This window comes from Xiphias gladius, chromosome 22 (genome assembly GCF_016859285.1).
Source record: "Xiphias gladius isolate SHS-SW01 ecotype Sanya breed wild chromosome 22, ASM1685928v1, whole genome shotgun sequence".
Taxonomy (NCBI): Eukaryota; Metazoa; Chordata; class Actinopteri; order Istiophoriformes; family Xiphiidae; genus Xiphias; species Xiphias gladius.
The window spans coordinates 21,242,437-21,268,205 of record NC_053421.1 but is presented as its reverse complement, the minus strand read 5'-3'; the positions used below and the strand labels follow the sequence as shown (position 1 = coordinate 21,268,205).

Sequence of the window (25,769 nt, the reverse complement as noted above, 5' to 3'; positions counted from 1 at the left end):
CACTGTTTTCTACACTTTAAAGAGCAGACTATGACTAAATGATGGTTTATTTTTCACTTTGCAGGTTTTCCTCTACCAGCAAACAAGCTGGTAACTTTATCAGAAAATGAGCTGACTGCAGGTGTTATTCTGTCCACAAGCCACCAGGGGGCAGCTTGTCCCACAAATGATTTTTTTTTTTTTTTTTTCTTTTTCAATTTTATAATGATCAGAAAATGTAATTTTATATGAGGAGATCCACTCATAGTCAATACATATAAGAGTAAGGTCACTCCAAAAAATGACAGAGGCCTCGTTCCGGTCTCAAGCTTTTAGCTTTACTTAAAAACCATCACCAATTTTACATTTTGCCCCAAACTAACGAAGGCTTCATCGCAAGAATCTTCTGATTGGATCATCCAGATATTTTCTCCGTTTGTCCAGGGTCAAAAAAATGTACCTCTCAAGCTTTTGTTGTGCAGTATTTCCAAAACCAGAAGAAAGGGAGATGACAAATGACAGCCCTTACTGCACATAGGCAGAGACACACCTTTACTATTTTACTTCCCTCATTTTACCCTAATACAATCCTTATACATTACATTATATCTCTCTGTCGTTCTTTTTTTTTTTCTTTTTTTTTTTTTTCGTTTAAGTGGTCAAACAGATTTTCTATTTTTTTTTCACTTGGTCAATATTTATTTTTAGTGAATGTGCTCAATAAATAAAGTAGCTTGATTTGAATTTATTGCTATGGCAATAATGCTTTACGGTTCATAGTTTAACCTTACAGCAAATGAAGAATGGATTTTATTTTTTTTCCCTCCCTTTAATTTCACTGCCACTAAATTCGAGTAAAATCTCTGAAGCGAAGGCAGCAACAACAAAGAATACGTGAAACAAAGGAATAAAAAAAAAAACTGGTCTGCTACAATGTGACTGACAGAAAGCCACGGGAAACGGGAACATCTTATCTTATCTGCGATACATGCAAATTTGTCATGACTCCGCACGCCCCCGTCTGGAAGAGATCGTTCTTCCGAGAGGGAGGCGCCACGCAGAGGGATCCGTGTCAAAGTTGGCCCACGGTGACGGCGAACGGCAGCGGGACTCGTACGTGACTACTGCGGACAGGTGGGACAGTAAAGCGAGAGGGGGGAGAAAAAAAAAAAAAAACAGCGGGGGGTAAGTTTTGTCGGTTCGTTGACGAGAAATGAGGAGCGAGGCGGTGACCCTCTCCGCGTGCCGGTGGGGCTGGGAAAATGCCCCGTTGGAAACTTGTACTTGTCACCTGTGTCAGGTAGAGGTACACATCCAGCGTGTGGTTTTTGCCCCCCCCCTCTTGAGTGGACGGACGCTTGTTGCTCGCCTCTATCTTCGCACAGGTGACATAGTTTCCGTGCAGTGCGAGAAGCCTCCCTTCCCGTTATGACAAGCCCTCTTCATTTAACTGACAGAGGCTCGAAAGTTGGGCTGAGTGGCCGATCAGACCTTACTGCGCTAAAATAACCTTTAACCGGTTATTTTTATTTGATTTTTGACTCCTGGTTACCAGATATGACGACGAACACCAGGCAGCTGACAGGAATTGCAATATCCGACGTTTGTATTTAATGAAACTTACCGGATGTCTGTTTGTGAATGTTTAAATGTAATGAATGAAAGTGCTTAAAGTGAATGCGATTCGAGCAGCAACTCAAATAACGATGTGACCAGATGTCTCGTTTTTGCTCACCAGACAGTCCAATACCCAAAAATATTCACTTTACAATCATGTAAGAGCAAGAAAATCAACCAATTATCACATATAGGCACCTGGAAGTACCAGATATTTGGACGTTTTGCTAAAAAAATGACTAAAACAATTAATCATTTCTAAAAATATTTGATGATTAATTCTGTGTTGATCGACTTATCGATTAATTGACCAATCTCTGCAGCTCTATAGTCAGTCCAACTCTGTGATATGTACCGTTACTTTATGAAAATCCTTTAACACCTTAACAAGCACGTGGTGGAAAGGTTACTACAAACTGAGCTGTCCAACAAATTTTAAATTCTACAGGCAATTTCAGAGATTCCAAAGATACCAGATATGTCAGGCTGAGTTTGGGGTAAATGCGTATAAAACGATGCACAAGACGTTTAGACTGTTTCAGTTTGAGGTAACGGTGTAGCCATAAAAAACCTGGAGTCTTGGGTGTGAATGTTGTTACTTAGTGTAAACACCATACCAGCTTCAATGAAGAGTCAGTTCAGAATACAGTGTGTCAGACAGTGTGGAATAAGATGATTTTTTTAGATCTTGATGCTAAACGTCATCAAATGCCATTTCTTTTCAGTCAATCCATGAATATCATCCCGAAGAGGATTTAATACGTCTTCTATGCAGCTGAAAAGAGGCCCAGATGCTCCAGGATGGATCAGGTACTTCCTAGCCAGAGCCCAGCTTCGGGCCTACTGGAACCAGACAGCGAGGAGTTCCAGCTCAGCGTGGACTTCTTCAGGAAACTGGGTTACTCCTCAGCAGAGGTGAAGGCTGCTCTGAGAAAGCTGGGGCTCTGCACAGACACCAACTCAGTGCTCGGAGAGCTGGTTAGAAGCAGGACCAGCGCAGCACCCGGCATGTCCAGTTCTGACAGTGATGAGAGGAGCACGGGCCAAAACGACCCTCTTCTGCCCCCCAGTTGGGCCCTAAGACCCAGGATCACTCCACAACTGAAGGACCGAAAGAATACAGACACAGAATTGAGGCCTGTTGTTATTGACGGCAGCAATGTTGCCATGAGGTAATCCTTTAACAAGTGTTTTCATTCTTTTATGGGATCATCAGTAACTTAAATCATAATTTTCATAGCTGCTACGTTTTGCTTCTTAGAACTACTGAGCTTTTCCAATACATGTACCTACACAAAGATTTATTGCATCCATCAACAACCAACACTGGTGTTGTCTACCTGGGAACCGTAAAATACCCATAAAATAACATGTTTCAAACTGCCGTCACTCATTGCCATGTTGCCATTTGACTCTGAGCCTGAAACGTGCATTTTCCTCCATCGCTTGTCACTTGACTTTTTTAAAAAGGCGTTCACCACCCTGCCTGTGCATGTTTTTGTGAAGGCCACTGCTAAAATATGAAAACTCTAGACACACACCTCAAAGTCTCCGCCTCTCAAAAGATATGAAGTGTTAGTACATGACGTTCAGTGATTAATACCCACGGGGAAGGTTCTGTCAAAGGAACTTGATGTTTACACCGATCGACTGAATTTTTCCAGCTTCTTTTCATCGTATTTAGAGCAATTATTTATTTGCACTGAGTTTCTATCACCTCGATCTTTTTACAGTCATGGCAGCAAGGAGGTGTTCTCCTGCCGAGGCATCCAGCTGGCAGTGAATTTTTTCCTGGACAGAGGTCACAATACCATTACTGTGTTTGTTCCCACTTGGCGCAAAGAGCAGCCCAGACCTGATGCCCCCATAACAGGTGACGATACAAGAATACACAACCAAGCAGACGGATCGTTCTCATCAAGCAGATTTAGCCACACAAACATTTTCACTCAAAGCAGATATAGTCTCATTGGCTAAACCATAAGCAAGCAAAGGCAAACATCCCCATTGTTCACAAAGGGTTTGCAAACTGGTAAATCGGAATGAGAAATAACAAGGTGTGGTGCAAACAGAAATGGCATTGATCTCTTTTTTGGTCATGCTTGACCCTGGCCTAGCAGCCACCACCTTGAGTGGCGAGCCGGTCAGCCAGGCTAACTAGCCTACTTTTTCAGTTAATAGCAACAGCACTGGACCTTTCACCATTGAGATACAGGTGATTCAAGGAAAAGAAAGAGTGTCTCTGCACTTCACATAAGCAGAAGTACCAGTCTTGATGGATGCCAATATGCACAGCTGATATTGAATTAATCATCTGCTTTAAACAAACACATTCTTCACAGACAAAATGTTTCACACTCATGGACTCCCAGCCAAGAAAAAGCAGTCCATCTAATTGGATTTTCACAGATGAAAGAAATGCGTAGAAGTGAAACTGTTTTCACTTCTATGTATTATGCAGTCTGATTTTAGCATCTGCCACGGTCGCACTTTGATGTCTTTACTGAACTCTAATCTAATGTTAAAGAAATAAATAGTTTGACATTTTCAGATATACGCTTTTTCGCTTTCAGGCAGGGATTTAGATGAGGAGATCAATGCCACTCTCGTATCTGTCTGTTAAATATAAGGCTACTGAAAGCATCTGGTTAGCTTAGCTTAGCACAAGGACTGGGAACAGGGAAAGAGCTAGCTAACACAATTCACCTACCATCACCTCTATATCTCAATTGTTTAATCCCTACAAAAACCAAAGGGTAAAAATTTTCAGGTTTGCAAAGGGGTTTTCATCTTTCTCTTTTTCTTGGCAGGCAAACTTTGTAACTGTTGGACAGAGCCAGGCTAGTTGTTTTCTGCTTTTTCCAGTCCTTATGCTAAGATAAGCTAACCAGCTTCTGGCTGTATCCGTGTATATAACATACACATACGAGAGTTGTATCAATCTTCTCATCTAACTCACCACTAAAAAAACAAAATCGAAAAAGCATATTTTCAAAAATCTCAAAGTCTTTCTTTAGTTAGCCAGGAGTCGTTTTTTTTTTTTTTTTTTTCTTCCTCTACAGCTTCTCTTTTACTAGGAAATGTGAATATGACTACCACTTAGGTCTACACTGTAGCTGTCGGTATGTGTATTCCTGTATTGGTGATTCATTCCCACATCAGCCGTGAAATAATGTTCCAGTGTTGTCAAAGGCAGAACTACTGAACTCATGCCAAAGGCGTGGGCAATACAGTTAAGATTATGAAACAGAGGTTTACCTAATTGACTATCAAGCTATGTTTCAGTGTGAAACCACGACAACAGCAAGGGTGGGCACACATTAAAAAAGGTTTCTGTATGAATTTCAGAGTTTCCAGGTGGGTACAGTATCATAGTCTGATAGTACTCTGGCAGTAGCATACAGTACAGATTGTATCTGAATAATGCAGATTAATATCATGTCTAGACTATGCCATCTCGCTGAGTCATGCTCGCCTAACCTCTGATAACAAAGACTATATCGGGAAGGGTTGACCGTCTTTTTGAAACTGATGCATCATCACTTTGTAGCTCTCAGGATTTAGTAACTCTTCTGCCTGGGTGGAGAAAACCAAGGGATCTATTTGCAATCTGCGAACAAGGAAGTAAAAATCAGCCTGCAGTCATTCCTGGGAAAGCCCCATCAGGAAGTACAGCTGTGTTTTTACTTCCACACCTAGTTTAGTGTGTAGCATAGGGTATGGTTAAGTGCTGACAATCATCTACAGCAAGGGGTTAAGTGAAGACAGTCACCCTGAAAAATACAAGTACTTGGTTAGAGAAGTGCCTTTGAGTGTTTGAGTGCAATGTATGTGAATAATTTGTTCAACTAGAAACATGACTGGCTTTCATGTGACTTAGCCCTTGGATGGTTCATTTCTTTTGCCTTTTAATTGTGTAATAAGCACTAACAATGTGTGTATTGTGTTTTCATTCACTCATCTTGTAGGTAGAGTATTATGATAAAATGTACATAGAGACAGTGAATGACGTTGGTACAAGTGATGTAATACCTTCTATGATGGTATTTGTTTATCGTGATTGATCACGGGAGCTTTGTATGATGGTTATTGCATTTTTTTAAGCTCTGTGGTTGTTATTGCTAGAATGTGCAGTTGAGGATAATGATAAATGTATGTCATGTTACATAACAAAGCTATGCACTTTACATACATCCTCTAGTATGTATGTAGTACCTCTTCCACACTATCTCTCTACAATGATCTGACTCAGACATGATTGTTTGCACTTTCAGATCAACACATGCTGATGGAGCTTGAAAAACGTAAAATAGTCGTCTTCACTCCGTCACGTCGAGTTGGGGGTAAGCGAGTGGTTTGCTATGACGACCGCTTTATTGTCAAGTTGGCATATGAGTCGGATGGAGTGATCGTATCTAACGACACCTACCGTGACCTTCAAGGCGAAAGACCTGAGTGGAAAAAATGCATCGAGGAGAGGCTGCTCATGTACTCCTTTGTGAATGACAAGTAAGACGTTACACTGTTTTTCTGCCTGAGCATGTTTCACGTATTCCTTCCACGAATCAAATTGAATATGGTTCCAGAGGGCATATTACAGCTTGAGAGAAACATAATTAGGCTGATTTGTCACAAGCAAATGAAGAAATTGACGATCAGTTATTTGTTTTGTTTTTTGTCCAGGTTCATGCCCCCTGATGACCCTCTGGGTCGCCATGGCCCCAGTCTTGACAACTTCCTTAGGAAAAAGCCTCTGCCAACAGAGCAGAAGAGGCAGCTCTGTCCATATGGTAAGATACTATTAGCACATAAAAAAAGAAGATAAACTGTTTTGCTACAACATATTTTTATACTACAGGTGCATTATTAGACTTTCCACGCTTTTAGAGTTTTTGTGAAAAAAATAAATGTGCTTCTCAAATGGGATGACCTATAACTTTTTGTGTTTGTGTTTGTGTTTTTGCTTTTCTCAGACAAAAAGTGCACTTACGGCATCAAATGTAAGTTTTACCATCCAGAGCGAGCCAACCAGTCCTACCTGTCCTTGGCTGATGAACTGAGAGAGAGAGCCCAGATTTCCACTGTAAAAGACGAGACAAATGTCAGATTATCACCCAGACAGCTTCAGGCTGATACTGGGCCTGCTCATAATGCCTGTTCCCATCCTCAAGACTCAAACACAGAGCTCATTAGAGACGGGCAAAGTTCTTCACATCCCAGTCACATTAGTGAAAATAAAGTGTTGTACTGGGAGGATACTAGAAACAGTTTGAATCATACGCCCTGCTCTGTAACAGGAGGCCAGTGTCAGAAAGACTGGCCTGGGCTGCACTCGGTGCACAGTCATTACTATGCCAACATGTCTCATGAGTACCTGGATTCTGGTCTCGGCTCTTTTGAGAGCCAGTACTCTGATAATTCGCATTGCCTCAGCAACTCCCAGGGGCTCAGTTACCAGCAGCAAAGTGCCCTCACTGCGCGCAGACACACCTCAGTGCATTTAGGGAAAAATAACACCAGCCACTCCTGTAGGTGCTGTTCCGGTGTGGTGCCCTCAACAGCTCCCCGACAACCTCATGGAAACCTGGACTCTAAGAGTCAACCCAACTATCCTCCTCACATGTTCCCAGCATGTGTGCCACACCATCACAGCCTTCCCAGCCATCTCCATTATAGAGGAGCACCCCATTATGAGCAAAATTACTGGTCAGATCCCTTTCAGGGGCTGCCCCAAGCCAGGACCTCATGTAGTCTCCCCTCTTCGGCACATTCCTCTAACTCCCACAACTCTTGCTGCTCTTCAGAAGGGCATGAGTACGTTTCCTGGGGCCAACAGCAGCCGTCTTTCGCCGCGTTTGACCCACAAAGGTTGGAACTCCGCCAGAAACTGCAAGCCATCTTCAACCCACACCAGGTGGATACAGTCATGGAAATGTTCCCACATCTGATGGATGCGGAGAAACTGGCTGCAAAGATTCTCAACCTGAAGGCTCAGAGAGGGATATTCTGATGATTTTCTTCCCTTGCGATCTCTTCAGTGAGAAAAATACCATGATAAATTGTGCTTACCCCAGTTATGGCCCAAATGTCAGTCATAACAAACAGATAATTTCTTTAGAACCTTCTATAGTGTCTGTAGTTGAATGATTTTAAAACAGGTTGCTTTGATGTTTTGTTCTGTGTAGTGTGCCATAATGAAAGTGAAATTTGCCTACCTATTCATGAACAGTTTAAATAATCTGTTCTGAATTATATGCATTTGTATTGACACTGTAGTCAAATGTAACCTTGGCATCCATGTTTTGGATGAAAAGTGCCTCTAGACCAAAAACAGTAATGACTGAGTTTCTAGAGTTTTGACTGTTGATGCATATTGTATCAAATATAATCTATTTTAAATTTCTATGCAATAGGCGATTGCTCTATTAAGTATAACTTATTCTTTCACTGTTCCTATAGTTTTACACAACAGCCTGCAGTTGGATATTATCTCTCTGAGGTGTAGCCAGAGTGTATTTCAATATATTGTGGCTACCAAATGCATTCATTTGCTGTCAATCCAGCAAAGGATCCTGACTCCGAAATAGTATTTACAGTTAATTCTAATCTAATAAGGAAACTGAGAGAATGACTCTGGCACTAGTGAAAGGAATTTGCTGGTGTGTCATCACCCGTTTCCTGTAAATCAGTATCAGTTTCATTCAAAGAGCAAGTGTTGCTGTAACACCACGCATATCTGGGCTACTGTGTGATCGAAAAAAGTTGTAAAGAAGACAATCAAAGTATGGGATTTAGTTCTCATTAACATGCAGAATTAATCAAATCACTTACTGTAAATGCATACTGTAAGATAAACTTTAATTGTAATCATGTATAGTAAAAACCATGTCACTGGAAATAAAAACTGTGTGAGATTTTATGTGTGCCAGTTGGAGTTACTTATAAGGTTAGTGCCGTACTAGGCGTTCTTGAGCTTAGCTAATGCTTCCGTAAATAGGTCTCCAAAGTTTATCTGAAACAGAGGAACTTAGTATTGGGTCCTCCTAGTATCGGTTAAGTACAGTTGTCTCCCCTACGCACAGACCTCTCCACTGCAGCCATTTTTCTGAAAAATGCAGCTGATGTTGCAAGTTTGAACAAATCCGAAACTCCTTTTGTTCTACTTCTGTGGAAAAGGTCAGCCAGTGTGTGCGTACAGTGTGTGTGTGTGTTTGTGTTTGTGTTTGAATGCTCAAGTGAAGTGAAGAATCTGGCCCTACTGGAGTTACTGTTACTGTTTTTTTATCTTCTAGAAAATAGAATAGAACTGACCTGTGAATTTCTGTCGGAGTGTTTCTGGCGCTAAGGATGGCAACGTAGGTTCTGTTGGTCGGTTGGTCAGTCCACGACTTTGGTCCAGACTGAAATATCCGACTGAATTGCCATGAAATTCACTCATAATGGGGTCCCTGGACTTTTTCTCTACAGCCGCCATAAAAATTCCCATCAGCCTCAGCTTTACTTTGTATTTAGTGCTAGTTAACATGCTAACGTGCTAAACTGACGGACTAAAGAAGGTAAATGATATACCCGCTAAACATTAACGTGCTAGTATTGTCACTGAGCATGATTGCTTGCTGAAGTGAGCATTTAGCCTCAGAGCTGCTAGCATTACTCTAGACTCTTATTCTTATTTTGACTGAAAAGAAAACAACACAAATTCCATCTGCATCTCCTGCAGGCCTCACTTCTTTGACACTCTGACCACATGGCAATGTTGTGATATGTCCAGAAAATTCTTTTAAAGTAAGTTAAATTGCAGATACTACCCAACATTTTCATTATTTGTTGTCTAAGTTTGTGTTTTACAAGGAGCCCAATGCCTACTTTTGACTGTTGCTTAGCTGTTTTGACTATTTCAAAAATGTGAAATCAGACAGACCATTTGCAGAGGAAGACACAACAGCGTTTGTGTAATCATGGCAAACATTAACATAGCCATTACCAGCAAAATTGACTGTATTTGACTGAATGTAAATATTGAACTTGTACAAGTTTCATACGAGTGGTGTATGTTGTCTTATACTATTAATTGGTTTGTAAAAGAAAAACAAGTAATTCAGTTAAAGATTTAAGGTTTTCCTGAATGTTTTATTGATCATATATGGGAGTACTGAGGCTTTTCACAGTAATTTGTCTACTACACTTGGCAATATTGTGCAATTGCATCACTCTATCATGGAGTAAATTTGTTGGTGGTGGGTAAAGACAGATTATGCTACGTTTGACAGGTGTGTAAAAGGCTTACAGTCATGGTCATATTTGCTTGGAGTAAAAAATCCCTTTAGGCTAATATTTGAATGTCACTGTCAGAGCAAGAAAAATGTTTTTTGTTGACAGTGCTCAACAGGTTTTTAACACCTACAGTTGTCACATTTAAGTGTGTTTGTTTTTTTTTGCCAAGCCTGACCTTGTGCTTGAAGTTCTGCTACTAAGACACTTCTCTGCTTGTTTTGTGGGCAGACTAGAACATCGGCTTGCTCAAAGAAAGACCAGCAGTTGCATTCTGCAACTGTAACATTACTGTCTGCCCAAGCCTCACACAGTGTCATGGAACTATGTTTGTTGAAATGGTATTTTTGTTGTGAATAGCAATTCAATTTATGTCTCGTCACACACAAGACACACATAACATAGATATTTTCAGGCTTGTACCGTGATACAAAAATGTTCCTCATTATAATAAGATATCCGATCCATGAGTGTAACTACTGTTCTTCATTCAGTTGGTCTTCTATTCCATGGTAAACTTGGAATGATACATGAATTTTTGTCATTCCCAGGCCATCAGTAGTTTGTGGAATGGTACAAAGGCACCATATCCAGGCTTGCTGCAAAGGACAGAAATTGAATTAAAATTTGAAACTGAATAAATGAACTAAACTTGTACGGAAAATGAAAATAACAGAAAAAATACATATGACATTTACACTTTCACATGTTTAACCTTTAGGATAAATATTTAATTTCACTACCTGTGATAATGAAAAGAAAGATTAGATTTAAGCCGCAGAAACCACAAAAACTAATCTTTGTCATTGCTGTAGGCACTGCAAATGAGTTCACGTCTCACATCAGAAGTTCACGCTTCACTTCTTAAATGCTGTCATTTGAGATTAACCTCAGCCTGAGATTTGCATATTCAGCTCTGTCACTAAGTAAACATGATTTGTCCAAGTATATCTAGAGGCACTGTTTGACTGTTAAGTACCTAATGACTGTTGTGCCTACATTAGCAGAAACCCTATTATGTAATTTTATATATTTTTAAGTCATGCTTTAGGAATCACAATTTAATATCAGATGGAAAGTTAATGTATGTACTGTATAAATCTGCTGTGATTTATGATCGGAACAGTAGCAACTTCCAAACCACACATTTAAAAGTGATTTGTTAGGTTTATATGAAGCATTTGAATTGCCTTTTCAAAAAGGCGTGAAATTATCCCTGTAAAGCAACACTGAATGGAATCCCAGTAGAACTTTAAATGTCAGATTGCACATCCTGAGACATATTAAAGAAGCAACATGTTGCTTTTGATCACGCAGTAAGGAAATTAGATCATTTACCATTCAAAGTAGCAGTGTCCCCTGTGGCTGCCATCGTGCAATCCACGATCAGGTGTCTGCAGCTCCACCCCAAGGTGGAGATCTGCCTCCCCCTGCAGGTAGCCCAGGAAACGAATAGTTCCTGTGCTGATCCGTCCAGACGGCAGCATGATCCTAACCATGTGACCTAGCTGCAGGTCCATGGGGGAGTGGGGGACAAAAACCCGGTGAGGCCCTTGGGACGTTCTCCATGATCTCACACTGAAAGAGGAGACGATTCAATCAGTAACACAACAAAGATTGAGATGACTATGGTCAATTCCACAAGACTTTAATTGACAGCTTTAGACACAACTGTTGTCTCCAACATGATACTACATCATAAATGGAGGGTGATTTTTCTTTTACTAACTCTGTAAACCAGTGCATAAATGCAATTATTCGCTTTGAAAAGAGAGTTATGCCATAAGATTGGTACCACTTTCACATTTGTACAGTTAATACAACCGGCCACAGTTTATCTGAGCTTAGCATAAAGACTGTCGACAGCTAGCCTTGCTCTATTCAAAGGTAAGAAAATAACCCATCTACCAGCACCCCCAAAGCTTGCTAATAAATACTATATATCTTGTTTGCTCTCTCAGTCAATTCATACAAAAAATGAAGACTAAAAACAAAGTGTTACATGGGGTTTTGTGCCTTACTATTTCTTGCCTGGGAGCAGACTCCAGGAAGATAATGCTCCCTCAGTCCGGCATATACACCCAACATAAAACAGCAAATTGTTGTTTTTAGTCTTTCATTTCTTACAAATTAAGCTTGATCTAACATGTTAATTATTGAGCTGGCGGACTCTGTTACCTTTGGACAGAGCAAGGATGGCTGTTACCACCTGTTTCCAGTGCTAAGTTAAGTTAATCAGCTGCTGCTTGTGGCTTCATGTTTGCTATACAGACTCGCTGTACCTAGTGGTTAAAGATGAGGAGGAGGAAGCAGGTCTTGAGCTCAGTGCTGAAGATGAGGATAACTGGCTGCCTGACAAACTGCTCGCATAGGTGTCACCTCTTGATGACACCTCAGACCCTCTGTGTTGGTACATCTGTCTTGAGAGACCACCTGTTTATTAGAAAATAGCACTTGGAATCATTACTAAATTCAAAGGCTTGGTTGTATGAAAACTTCAGAATATTATTGCCATTTACTTGAGCACTCCTCAAACACTTCTCCGTTGTCCACTCCTGACTCTCCCTGGTCATCACAACTGACCACTTTCACCAACACTCCGGCCTCAGAGGCTAGCTGAGGAGAAGGAGGCAAGTTAAAATCAATGAAGTCATAAACACAACCTTAAGCCCACCCGCACACACATTCACAAACACACCTGATTACGTAGCTCTTCCTGTTTTCTTTGTAGCTCTGAAAACCTCCGTTCCCATGATGCTCTTTCACAGACAATCCTAGTCTTGAGTGACAGGATCTCTCGCTCAGTTTTGGTCAGTCTTTTATGAAGGGCAGCTGTACGGTCAGGGCTACCTGGTATGGCTACAATCCCTTTACTTTCAAAACCTGATGCACAAAGTCAAATAAGGTCATCACATCATATCTCTACTTACACACATGCTTAAGACTTGTAAAGTAGATTTACAGTAGGATGCAGATAGACCTTTGTCCTAGTAAACCAGATAAAACATTACAGCTTATTGTTAGTTTACATTTAACCCTGATAGACATGATAGGCCGATTTTTATTCCCTAATAACAGTTCATTTACTTTTGTAAAAATGAACCAGCCACACCAGTTAAATAAAGTCTTTTTAATTGAAAGTAAAGATTTTGGTACTCAATTTGTATCTTTTTAGATTTTTTGAGATCCTTACCCACAAGTTGTTTCAGCTCTCGGCTTGTCACCTCTTTAATGTGTTGTTCCCTCGGCAAGAATTTGATTGCATTGTATGGGCATATCTGCAAGGTAAATAAACATGACTCATTGCATATTCACTATCAATATCAACCCTTATCAAAACTTGTTATCAGTGAGATATCCAAAATTTAATACAAATGACAAATGTCCAGGAACATACACTCACCCAAAGGAACCTGCAGGTGCACAGTATCCCCTTGAATGTCCATGTAAACAAAGTCCACAGGAAATAAGCCATCGTGTCGAAGCATGTTCACCCAATAAAGGGGTGAAGTAGTATGGCTGAAATGATATTGGATCTCTACATTTAAGAGTATTCATGACCTACACTGTGGTATAATGAGTCCAGGGGATCAGGTGTAGAGTGCTAAAGAAAATAGGCTATGCCATCTGTGGGTGGATGCTGCCATGCTGTGACCTCATACACACAAACAAACACATACAAAAAACATAAACATTGATGGAAGCTAACAGTTGGGAAATGTACAGACAGAGCTGGATACTGACCTTTGCCAGAAGCTCAACTGTAGATTGGGAGGAAACCCATGTGAGGTCATAAGAAATTGGTGGCTCCCATTGCTGCTCAATAGGTCTCTGTCTTAGTCCATGGCGAATGCTAATGTGGTGAACAGAGCTCACTGACCTGTTGCTACGCGCCAAGCCTTTGTGAGCAGTGCTGCTGACGACTGCTGGGTAGGTAAATCTTTTCTAATCTTCTTAGTCATGCGATAACACAGTCCAGTTGCATCCAGGCAGCTTAATTTGTTCTACGGAGCCTTATCTATAAACGATGTGAATAAGACTCCACGTGCACTTGTTAACCCTGTTAGAGGAAGGAGGATTCAGTGTCAGCATCCATCTGTTGTGTCTGTCTTTTGACAGACAACTGTAAGAGCTGAGGAAGTATTAAACAAATTTTTCGCCAAAAATTTGCTTTTATTTTTTATAATTGGCACCTCCAAAAACTACATTTTTTTTTTGGAGGAAACCATGACTATGAGGTTAAAGTGCTAACACTCAATTTTATCAAATTTTTTATTCTTTATATATATACACTCACCTAGCACTCTATTAGGAACACTTGTACACCTGCTTATTCTTGCAATTATCCAATCAGCCAATCAAGTGGCAGCAGTGCAATGCATAAAATTATGCAGATTCAGTTAATGTTCGCATGTGATCTTAGTGACTCTCGCTGTGGCATGATTGTTGGTGCCAGAGAGGCTGGTTTGAGTGTTTCTGAAACAGTTGATCCTCTGGGATCAACAGTCTCTAGAGCTTATTCAGAATGGTGCAAAAAAAAACAAAAAAACAACTCAGATAACAGCTACTACTGTGGTGAGCAGAAAAACATTTCAGAATGCAAAGTTCGTCGAACCTTGAGGCAGATGGGCAACAGCAGCAGAAGGCCATGCTCTGTTCCACTCCTGTAAACCAAGAACAGAAATCTGAGGGTGCATCGGGCACAATTTGTTCACTCTCAAATTAGAGCTGAAAGCTGGAAGTTTATTCTTGTACGGTTTTGTATTCCAAAGTGCTGGATCATGAACCGAAAAAAAACCTAAGTGTATCACTGTCCTACTATGTGCAATCTGCACTATATTTACACTAACCGGCCCTCATCACCTAACGTCGTTTAATTTTGCTGTGTATGGACACTGTGCCCTCTGTTCAGTATTTCCTCCAGGCAATGCAAATCTGCCATTCATAGCGATGTATTCTTCATGATGTGGTTTTGGATATCATCAACAAAATATATTCGAAAGTTTTGAGGAACTGAAACAATGGCACTGAAAAAGGCACAATGAACCAAAAATGTATGTTTTACGCAGTTAAGATTATGGCAGTCACACACTGTACAGTGTATTATGTAGCACAGAAGGTCTACAATAATAATGCCATCGCCCAGTAAAATGATAGAAAAGAGACTGCAACCCACACTTTTATTATGGAAAACAAAAACAAATTTAAACCTCTGGAGCCTCTGTATTTTACAAATATTAAATGCCAAACAAAGTTTTGTGAGTCAAACAGACCTTCTTGACTTGGTTTTGTCTGTTTTCATATACAGAAATGAGTTTATATTACTTTTCTCTGGAGGGTGCTGGTCAGAAACAGCACTGAAGAGCTGTTTGTTCAGCCATAACCACTGCATGATATATCTCACTCTTAGGAAATCAAGTATGAATAGGGGCAGCGTTTTTTCCCAGTTTATTATTCTATTGATTATACAGTACAACAGTGTTTGGTTTCAAAGTAAAGCTGGGCATTCAAATGAAATTTGAGTCTAAAGCTTATATCAACGTGGTTAATTGCTGTATGTGAAAGGCGTATAAATTTAGTCCTGACATGTTGAGCTCCTATTTAGTGTGGTGCGTATGTCTGTAGTCTGCATTCAGAAAGTCGGAAAAACCCTCACCTCTCATCTCAAGTCATGTCCTTACACACACATTGTAAACACACCCAAAAAAAAACAACAACCAAACAGTAAAGCTAGAGTCAACTTTGAATGATAACAATGATGTCTCAGTTTTTCTAATTTTCTTACAGTCTCTAATTTGACTGTGGGTTTGTGGCATCTTGGTGTCTGGCAATATTGTCTGACGTAAAGTACATCTTTAGCATGCAAATGATTGGGATATTTACATGGGAATATATGAGGAGATAGTAAAATTTGTGCTTCATTTTGGTATACACAAAGATACTGGGCTAGGAGATTAGTTTCCTATATGAGTGTATACATGTACACTGTATACTTTGCATTGTTTGTAAGCATATGTGAAGATGTACAGAATTTATGGATAACTTGCAGGCTGTGTAAACAAATTTCCCCCTGGGACAGTAACGACCATCTATCTATTTGATAAACATCAGGGTGACCAGCACAGTATAGCTAGGCATTGAGAAAGAGTTATTAGTAAAAGTTTTCCAGCTTCCGGGTTTGCTTCTGCATTGTGCAGCTCTTTGCAAATGTCCATCCCCCACTGGTCCTGTCCGCGCATCCCCCCTCGGCGCATAGACTTTACATTGGGATGACGTCACAAAAATAAAGCTCTCTTTTCTGGGAAGTGGGGAAGTTTTACAAATATAAAACCTTCAGGGATTAAAAATTGATAATAGAAATGAGTAAAAACCACCCTTTGGTGGCCTAGGGGCAAAATACTTTTTGGGCTGCAGGGGGATTGTTTGTTGCAATACCATGAGTGGCCACTGGGAAAAATTGGCAGCAAAGCTGAGCGGTGGCAATGTATCCAGCTCCCTTAAAGCATCAGTGGGGATGTCATGCGACAGCTCCTGATGGCAGCATGGTTGGAGCTGAAGATTTGAAAATTTAAAAACTGGAGGTACCCTGTGCCATAGTCTATGCCGTAGCCTGATGTGCGCCTCCCTAGAAATGTAACTACATGTCTTGGCGATGCAGACTGCAACAAGTATGATGGTCCGCTTGGTTTTTCATGTCTCTCAGTGGCCGGGCAAGCACAGGAAATTCACCCTTCCCCAACCACCGTTTTGGCAGTGTAATCGCAACAGCGATGCAGACGCACCAGCACACGAGTACAAATGCTCACCGCGGTGTAGGCCACTTGTGTAGGCTACGGCATTGGGTCTGCGTCAATCCTACACAGAAGTATAAACCTGGCCTTGAGGCTACATAGGTCACTACTAGCATAACACACCAGAGTCTCTGATTGAACCGTCGATAGTTGAGTTGCAGTGGGATAATAAAAGAAGAGGATATCTCTGGTTCTGCTGCATCAAATTTGATCCTCTTTTTTTAAACTGTCCATTGTGAGTCGGACAATGTTACAATGGACAAGAAGAAAAATTGCTACAGCTACAGGTAACTCTTTCAATTTTACAAATGGACATGTCCGTGTTTTTTTGAGGAACACTTGAAAAATGTGAAACTATCCTTTAATGAAATCTTGCAGAAGGCATTTTTAAAAAACTGTTATTTTTGCTTTACTAGTAAAAGCAATAATGCGCAGATGATGCTGACCAAAACTTTTGGATACATAGTCTATACTTTATTACTATCTACAGTTAGTGTGATATAGTATGTAGCATATCAGCACATATACTGCCTGAAGAGAAGCCCATTAATGAGCATAATATGTATACAACAAATACGATCCAAACTCAGAATTGATGTTACCCCCCAATTTAGAATTTTTTAAATAACACCCTAACTCTCGCATATCTTAGAGTGTGAAGGAAATACTTTGAATTATCCATACACTGCAAAAAAAATGTATGTGTTTTATACAACTGCCATGAAGAAATCTGTCACCTGAATTGTGCAAGTGCCTTTTGTGTCATGCCCAAGAATTCTATGTTCTTGAGGCCACAAAGAGGCGATTGTAGTCCGTTGGGGCTTTATGGCTGGCAGAGAGCGGGGGTCTGATTTCACATTGTGTTGAGCAGAAACCAGGAGGTTCCCTATACAATCAGCCTCACAAGGCACTGAAATCTCACCTGTACTCTTATAGGCTAGCAAAGGCTTTAATCCACTGAGTTATTTTAGTAAATCTTTAATTGCTGGGTACACAGTTTTAGTTAACCTTCATCATAGCAACTTAACACCGCAGCACATTGTAATATAATATCTTCTTCTATGTTAAACTGACACAGAGGAAAAATGTATTAAAAGATATTTTGATAGCTGAGGGTAAGAAAGGTAATTAAAGTATTTGTTCACCTGCTAATGTAGCACAGTTTTGCTAAATATTATATTTTTAATAATTCGTTGCAGTTGCACTGAATCAGCATTTTTAAATTAAGTATTATAATTATATAATTTGATCTCTCTTGGGTTGACCTATAATAAGGGGATGATTGTGAAACAAGTGCTTTCAATTTTTACACATATTGCCCTAATTTAACCTGATCGCTATCAAAATACAACAATTTTTTTGTCCGGGCATCATTACCACATCAACTCTGGGGCATCTCTAGACCCACCCAGCAACAGAAGGCCTTTAGTCTCCTCCTCTCACGCTAGTATAGCTGTGCAGGTGAGAGTTTCCACTTAGTGCGTTGCCACTAATGTGCTGTCAGCAGGAAGCGAAGGAGGGCGGTGACAAAGAGCAACAGAGAAAGGGAACGACGGAGAGAGAGAGAGAGAGAGAAAGAGCTCATTCACTTCAACCTCGGCTGATGAAAAAAACCCTGCAGAGTTCACAGCAGGTGAGTGGACTTCACTATAAACATCACTGATTTTAAATGATGAATTTTTTGAGCATGATTTAAATTCCACTTATTGGAAATTTGATATTTGTGCACAGAGAATCACAAGGTGATGCAGGTTACCATTGTAGCCAGTGAATGATACAGCAGGGGAATGTTGTGGTATCTGTTATGTTTGACATTTCTGTTGCAAATGTTATTTTATGTATTCATTAGTAATATGTTATTTAATGAATAGGTCAATCACTAACAATTATTTTGATAAGTATGAATGAACTTGCCTAGTTAAAATATATATTAGTCTATTAGAGAGTTAATCTGAGAATTTTATTCTATTTTTTTATAATATCATTTACATCATTTTTTCCCTATTCAGATAACTTGTAATTGTGTTGTTCAATTTTTGCAGTCTCAAAAACAAGTAAAGGTATTATATTCATAAAATGAACCCATTCTACTAAATATAAAATTATTTACAACATTTTGCCAGGTTTTCTGTTTGTCGTATCTCCTCCTTTCTTGTAACATACAGACGCCATTTATTCTCTTATGAAGATAATGTCTTTTCTGAAATTGCTGAATATTCACAGAATGTGATACTGTTGAGGGTTCCTTTTGGTATCATTTTAACTAGACCTTGAAGTCAGTCTTGCTTCACTTATAAAACATGATGAAAATGGAGCACAGGAGGGGATGATTTGAAACATGGAGCACCTGGACACACCCCTTGGTGCACTATATATCAAACTGAATATCCTTTAGAAATCTAAACTTTTCCAATTAAACTCAGCATTTTGACCTGGAAGTCAAAATGGCTTGTGTTGTCACTCAGTTTCCAGGGTGTAGAGCCCTTAGGAGGCCGTGCTGGGATCTAAGGGAGAGGGGAAAAAACAAGCAATGCCGCTTAGCAGTTCTCCCAAGGGGACTGTTCGAGGAACAAACACATTTTAATTGTGTTCACTGATATACCATTGTAAACAGAGACACTTATGATATAATGATGTGTCACTATACAAATCTAATCTTAGCGGGAATGATCTTATGAGGAGGGGACCATTACTAAAGATTGCTTATAGGTGCCAATGATGTGAGAGACTGTGTGTAAAAATGTGGGGAAAAAAATCTGAAGTGCAGGTTTAAATCTCACATTGATCAGTTTCTTGTATTGTGACTCAGCCAAACAATTATGAGATCAGTTTCCCCGGAACAATTAGAGGATTGTAAAGAGAGGAGACCACAGATGAGTTAGCTCCCACAGATCAAAAGAACTGCCCGGGCGGGTTACAAGGAATGAGCACGGCAGTAATCCAGAGAACTATTAGCACGGGTAAACAGTTTGAACAGTGCCCACATTACCATGCATCACAGAGATCATTTGTGAGCACGCAAATTAAGTTTGTTATTGCTCAGTTTGTTTTGCTAGCAGATATTTGTCATTATGTCTGAACAAAACCTTGTGGACTTAGCAGAACATCCTGCAGATGTCCACTCACATTAATTGTATGTTTTACCCTTCCCTTTACCAGGATTTTGACAGACGTGATTTATTTACAGGCTGGACAACGAGCTCTCTTCCATTCTACCAATGTGATAATGGCCTCCACCGGCATACCAGACTCAGGTATCAGTGTCTATTCTCTTATTTAAAATCACTGTCAGTGGTCACATACACATTGACTCTCCGAGATGCATCGTCGTAACAGTCAGTCTGTTATTTCAACCAATCTTGTCTGTCACGTTAAGTCAGCTTCATTTATATAGCCCAAAATCACGAATTTTTCTCAAAGGGTTTTACAAGCCGTACAGCTTACAAGGCCGTTAACCTTAGCCCCAAAATTCACATCAGTAAAGACGACCAAAAAAAAAGAAAAACATTTAACAAAAAAACAAAACACGAAAAAGAAAGATAAGTCAGAAGACAGAGGAGGGATCCTTCTTTCAGGACGAGCAGACATGCAATAGATGTCAAATGTACCAAGGCGACAGAATTAACCATAGTAAAATTACAATATCTGAAAATAAGAATGGCAATATTAAGTCTGTAAAAGCACAGTAATATTTTCATTGTCAGGATTTTGTCAACTTGTATGTACTGGTATGTGCTGCAGTGCGGGTCTTCTTGAGAGATAGGTCAACATGGTTATGTGGTCAAAACTTAAAACTTCTTCTGCTTAGTGACATGTCTGTTGGTTGATGTTTTCTATCCAAATCATCTTACATAAATCAATTTTCATCTAATGTGTAAATTCTCTGCCATGTGCATAATGCATTAGTTGATGAAACTTGTAAATAATATATAGTCCTAGTCACAAAACAGGTTTTTGTCAAGAAAAAAATGCCGACAGCACCACGGAAACTCTGGGTCTCCATTGCCACTGTTCCAAAAGCAAAGATTTCATACTGTAGCTGTCTAATGAATAAAGAGAGGACACATGCATGTTGGCATGGTTACTATGCACCAGCGCTGCTCATGTGGCCACACACCTATACAAGTATGCATGCTTAGATAAGCACATACTCCATGCCAAGACCTTTGATGCTTGAATTTAATTATGTTATTTTTCTTCATATGGCACACTGTGCATAACAAGACTAAGAGTCTACAGCCCTGTGAGGCTGTATTTAAGCGCAGTGGTGCTCTAGGCAAAATGCTACCATCAGCATGCTAACATGCTCACAAAGACAATGCCATCATGCAGATGTTTAGCAGGTATAATTTGCTAGGACTTAGTTTAGCGTGTTGGCATACTAACATTTGCTGAAATTTTGACTTCTTCAGACTTTTTTCCGTTCTCCATGCCCCTTAGAAGTACTTAAGGTTGTGCCAGGAATCCCTGCAGTGGAGCTAGAGACAAAGTACCACCAAAATGAATACGATGCATTGTGACTTGTACAAAATTTCATGGCAATTCATTCAATAGTTGTTGAGCTACTTAAGTCATGCAGCAAGCATGGCTAAAATTTTTCAAGCAATATTTTAAGCAGATGTAAAGATTTTTCACTGGAAAAGTGAAAACTTTGACAGATGATCAACAAAGTAAATGTGATTCTTCTTCTTGGCACAATGAACATCTGTATCTAGTTTCATGGCAATCCATTCAGTAGCTATCAAAACATTTAACTAAAAACAAAAAAATGTAAAACTTGTGGATGTAGAGGAAAAGTGAGGGAACTACCAAAGTTAGTAGGTTTTTTTTTATATGGGGACCATGAATGTCGGTGCACAAAGTCTTGGCAATTCATCTATGACATGTAAGCCTGGACCAAAGTAGTGGACATACGGACCGACAGACAATGCCATCCCTTGAGCCAAACCTTCTAGCGTGACAACAAAGTCTCTAATATTACCCTTCCAGTTCACTCCAAAGCAACAGCAATTTTAAGAAATCATTCCAGAGGTTTTTTGTTTGTTTGTTTGTTTTTTTGTTTTTTAGGGTAACTAATGTAGGACAAATCTATTTTACTTGACCTTATGAAAAATGCCTAGCTAATCTTAAATAACTGCAGATAATTTCATATATTTTAGTTTCCATTCAGTAAAATACATACTTTCTTACAATGTTTCCCAAAATGTCAGACTTCACAGGTATCCTGCGCCTCTTCCTATTAGGACTGCTTCTGCCAGCAGTATTAGTGTCAGGCCAAAGTTCCACATCAACCACAGGAAGCCCGATTGCCACCACCGTAGCCACAACAACCACCAGCACTGCCAACCCACCCTCCACAGCCATGACCTCTGGAGCCACAGCAACCACCACGACTACCCAGCCCCCCACATCTAGCAACTCTGTAGCCACAGCAACCACTACCACCCAATCTGCAACTATCATCACCACTTCTGGGGGCACAGGGGCCTCTACCTCCCAGCCGCCTACCCTCACCACATCTGGAGGCACAACAACCATCCAGCCTTCATCCTCTACCACCTCTGGAGCCACAACAACCTCAACCACCACCACTATCCAGCCCCCCACCTCTACCACCTTAGTAACCGCAGCAACCACTACCACCGAATCCCCAACCATGTCCACCACCTCCGGAAGCACATCAGTCTCTGCCGCCCAGTCCCCCACCACCACTACCTCTGGAAGCACAGCAACCACCCAGCCTTCAACCTCTAGCACCTCTGGAGCCACAACAACCTCAACCACCACCCAGTCCCTTATGACGACCACCTTTGTTGGTACGGCATTCACCACAACTACAACAACATCCGGAGGCTCAGCATCCACCACCACCCATTCCCCCACAACGACAACCAACACAGCAATAGTCACCAATACCCACTCATCCTTCACTACGACTGCTGGAGACTCAGCATCCACCACAACCACCCAGTCTCCCACAATTACTAACACCCCAGGGGGCACAGCCATCACCACCACCACCACTCAGTCATCCACCATCAACACTCACTCATCCTCCACCACCACCTCTGGAGTCTCAGCATCCACCACCACCCAGTCCCCAACGTCCTCTACCACACCTGGAGTCATAGCCACTACCACCACACAACCCTCTACTATGTCTGGAGACATACCAAATACTACCATTCAATCCCCCACTACCATTACCACCTCCGGAGACATAGCAATCACCACTACCATCCAGTCCCCCACAACCACTACCAATTCCGGAGCCACAACATCCACCATCACCCAGTCCCCCACTACCTCTATCACTTCTGGTGGCATAGCAACTGCCAACACCCAATTCCACACAACCACTACCAACTCTGGAGGCATAGCTCACACCTCCAACAGCCAGCCCCCCACAACCACTACCGCTTCTGGAGACTCAGCATACACAACCATCCAGTCTCCCTTAACCTCTTCTACCTCAGGAGGCGCAGCAATCACCACTACCAACACTCAGTCACCCTCCACCACCACCTCTGAAGTCTCAGCATCTACCACCACCTTGTCCCACACATCCTCTATCACATCTGGAGTCATAGAAACTACCACCACCCAATCCCCCATCACCACTACCAACTCTGGAGGCATACCAACGGTCATTACCATCCAGCCACCCACAACCAACACCCCTTCTGGAAACTCAGCCTCCACGACCACCTATTCTCCCGCAAGCTCTGCTACCTCAGGAGGCACAGCAATCACCACTACCACCACTCAGTCATCCACCACCAACACTCAGTCATCCTCCACCACCACCTCTGGAGTCTCAGCATCCACTAACACCCAGTCCCCCACATCCTCTATCACATCTGGAGTCATAACAACTACCACCATCCAATCCCCCACCACCACTACCACCTCCAGAGGCATAGCAATCACCACCACCCAATCCCCCACCACCACAACCACCTCCGGCATAGCAATTACAGCTACTACTCAGTTCCCCAAAACCACCAGCACAACAACCACTGCCAATTTTGCATTTTCAACTTCTATGACCTCTTCTAATTCAATTAGTGCTACTAATTCAGGAACCACCTCTGCCTCCTCTACAGTTGGTTCAATAGCCGTGACCAAGTCCAGCACCAACATGACAACCCCAAGTGGGACCAGTTCATCCTCCATGATGCCAGGTGCTGGTTCTTTAACCTCAATGATGTCCACCAACGAGTCATCAAACTCCACTGGTATGTTTTTTTCACCAAATAGTAAGATGTTTCAGTTAACTTTCCAGTCTTTTTTTCGATGTAAATAAAAGAAAAATATTGCTAATTATCTGATTTCCCCTATCCTTGATCGTGATATCCATCTTTATGCCACAGGTAGCATGCCTGGTATGAATGGAATCACTACATCCAATTCCATCTCAACGAGTATGGCAAGTCCACCTCATTAAAGAGAAGTGTATTGCTGTATTTGCAGCTTTCGTTTATCCCACCTTCTTTTTCATTCCTTTAGTCTCTCATCTTCATCGTGTACCTTTCATCTCTCTCAAACACAGATAAACTGCCCCTCATTCATCTGTAACTACTCATACTGCTACACAATGTACACCAGTCAGAATGCCACTTCATGTGCTGCTGGTGCCTATTGTCAGGTAGGGAGGCAAATGACATTGACAAAACCTTTTGAACCATCAAACAAAACTATTTGATGCGTTGTCCTTAACAAATTATAATAAAATTTCCTTAAATGCATTACAACCTATGTATTTCCTGACATGTACATACAGCAAAATATACAGCAAATGTTGTACTTCAGTAGTAATCCAGCTGAGCAACTGAGCTTTCGAAAGATGGAATTGTATCTGTAAGTAACTACTAAAAGTAAAGGGGAATAATCCTTTTTTATGTACTTTACACTTTTACTGTCTATACGATAGATCTTATTATAATAATAGTCAGTGACATTTATAGAAAAAAGGAAAAGCAGGGGAAATTAAAACATGTCATTATGCATTGTACCAGCTAATAAGGCAGACGGACATGTGGTACACTGTTAGCTGTAGCGCCTCTTGTGCTGATAGCTGCGTCAACACCTCTCAGACCAACTGCTCTGTGAACTGCTGCAATTCTACTGGCTGCCTCGAAGGCAGTTTTGTATCCATGATGATGAAAACAACCACAGGTAAACAGACGCATCTTTTTGATCTTTAAGCTTCCCGCTTCACGACTCTCATAATTGATAAAATAATTAAATTTCATTTCATTTTATGAGTCGTGACTGCTTGTTTATAGGCATACACTTTAAGTCTAAAGTTTGCAATTTCTTTAATATTTTTACTCTTTTCTTTACATGATTTTAGTATTAACAACAACAACAACAACAACAACAACAACAACAACCAAACCAGTCAGTACAATGACTGCCACCAGTCCAGCAAACAATGTAAGGACAAAAGGCTGTGTGTATGAGTGTGTGCTGACATGTTAATATTGGTCAACTTGTCTGAGATATTTAAAAATTGTCTCTCTGTGTTGTTGTTGTTTTTTTGTTTTGTTTTTTTCAGGGAAACAAATGCCATCAAGGTGTATGTACTGGCAAAGGTTGCTACACAGTTTTTAAAAATGCAGCGCTCCAAACATGTTCCCCCTCGCACAAACACTGTCAGGTGAGAACCACAAAAATAATGACAAGATGCTCCAAATTCAACAATGTATAACAAATGTCATCAACATCTATAATCTTGATATAATACAGTCCTAGCAACACTGAATACGGAATTTCTAAATGTACGTCTCATATTTGTACTCTTAACCACTCATAGGTCCTGTTCTTTCTCACTCACTGTTGCCTTTGCAGCTGAAAAAGGAGACCGTTCCGGGAGACTCCACGTTCCAGTGGACAGCAGGCTGCATTGCCAGCTGCTCTGGCCAAACCCCATGCAAGGCCACTGCTCAACCTCCATGTCATCTAGAGTGCTGCATGGCCATGAAGACCTCCTGCCTATGGTTAAATGGTACGCTGAATGTCTCCTCTTTCGCCACAAGAGGTCCTCATCTTCACAAAGAATTGATTGCTTGCTTACTTTGCCTGCTTGCCATCACTTTAATACTGTGA

The 25,769-nt window shown here is 40.8% G+C and overlaps 3 protein-coding genes across 6 annotated transcripts; 2 read left to right on the top strand and 1 right to left on the bottom strand.

The window, feature by feature from the left end:
* Window positions 1-1,007: 1,007 nt before the first annotated feature.
* On the top strand, window positions 1,008-8,492 carry LOC120783654 (ribonuclease ZC3H12A). 4 transcript variants are annotated; one of them, XM_040116774.1, is made up of 7 exons: window positions 1,008-1,164; window positions 2,322-2,768; window positions 3,330-3,469; window positions 5,871-5,939; window positions 6,039-6,105; window positions 6,280-6,386; window positions 6,570-8,492. In XM_040116774.1, the coding sequence occupies exons 2-7, from the start codon at window positions 2,398-2,400 to the stop codon at window positions 7,604-7,606; spliced, it is 1,791 nt and encodes a 596-aa protein (XP_039972708.1). In that variant the 5' UTR covers window positions 1,008-1,164; window positions 2,322-2,397; the 3' UTR covers window positions 7,607-8,492. The 4 variants fall into 4 exon arrangements, with proteins under 4 accessions (XP_039972708.1, XP_039972704.1, XP_039972705.1 ...); XM_040116770.1 differs by having other exon boundaries at window positions 5,871-6,105; XM_040116771.1 differs by lacking the exon at window positions 1,008-1,164 and adding an exon at window positions 1,332-1,364 and having other exon boundaries at window positions 5,871-6,105.
* A 1,240-nt stretch (window positions 8,493-9,732) lies between these two features.
* On the bottom strand, window positions 9,733-13,789 carry LOC120784514 (CAP-Gly domain-containing linker protein 4). The gene is made up of 8 exons (XM_040118376.1): window positions 13,612-13,789; window positions 13,271-13,386; window positions 13,061-13,145; window positions 12,566-12,750; window positions 12,387-12,483; window positions 12,150-12,300; window positions 11,206-11,445; window positions 9,733-10,466 (listed from the first exon to the last, which is right to left on the bottom strand). Exons 2-8 carry the CDS (start codon window positions 13,340-13,342, stop codon window positions 10,409-10,411), a joined length of 888 nt encoding a protein of 295 aa, XP_039974310.1. The 5' UTR covers window positions 13,343-13,386; window positions 13,612-13,789; the 3' UTR covers window positions 9,733-10,408.
* A 6,035-nt stretch (window positions 13,790-19,824) lies between these two features.
* Window positions 19,825-25,769, top strand: LOC120784007 (mucin-5AC-like). Its single transcript, XM_040117414.1, has 9 exons — window positions 19,825-19,912; window positions 21,902-22,557; window positions 22,687-23,896; window positions 24,032-24,087; window positions 24,211-24,306; window positions 24,677-24,836; window positions 25,015-25,097; window positions 25,219-25,320; window positions 25,512-25,769. The coding sequence occupies exons 1-9, from the start codon at window positions 19,885-19,887 to the stop codon at window positions 25,767-25,769; spliced, it is 2,649 nt and encodes an 882-aa protein (XP_039973348.1). The 5' UTR covers window positions 19,825-19,884.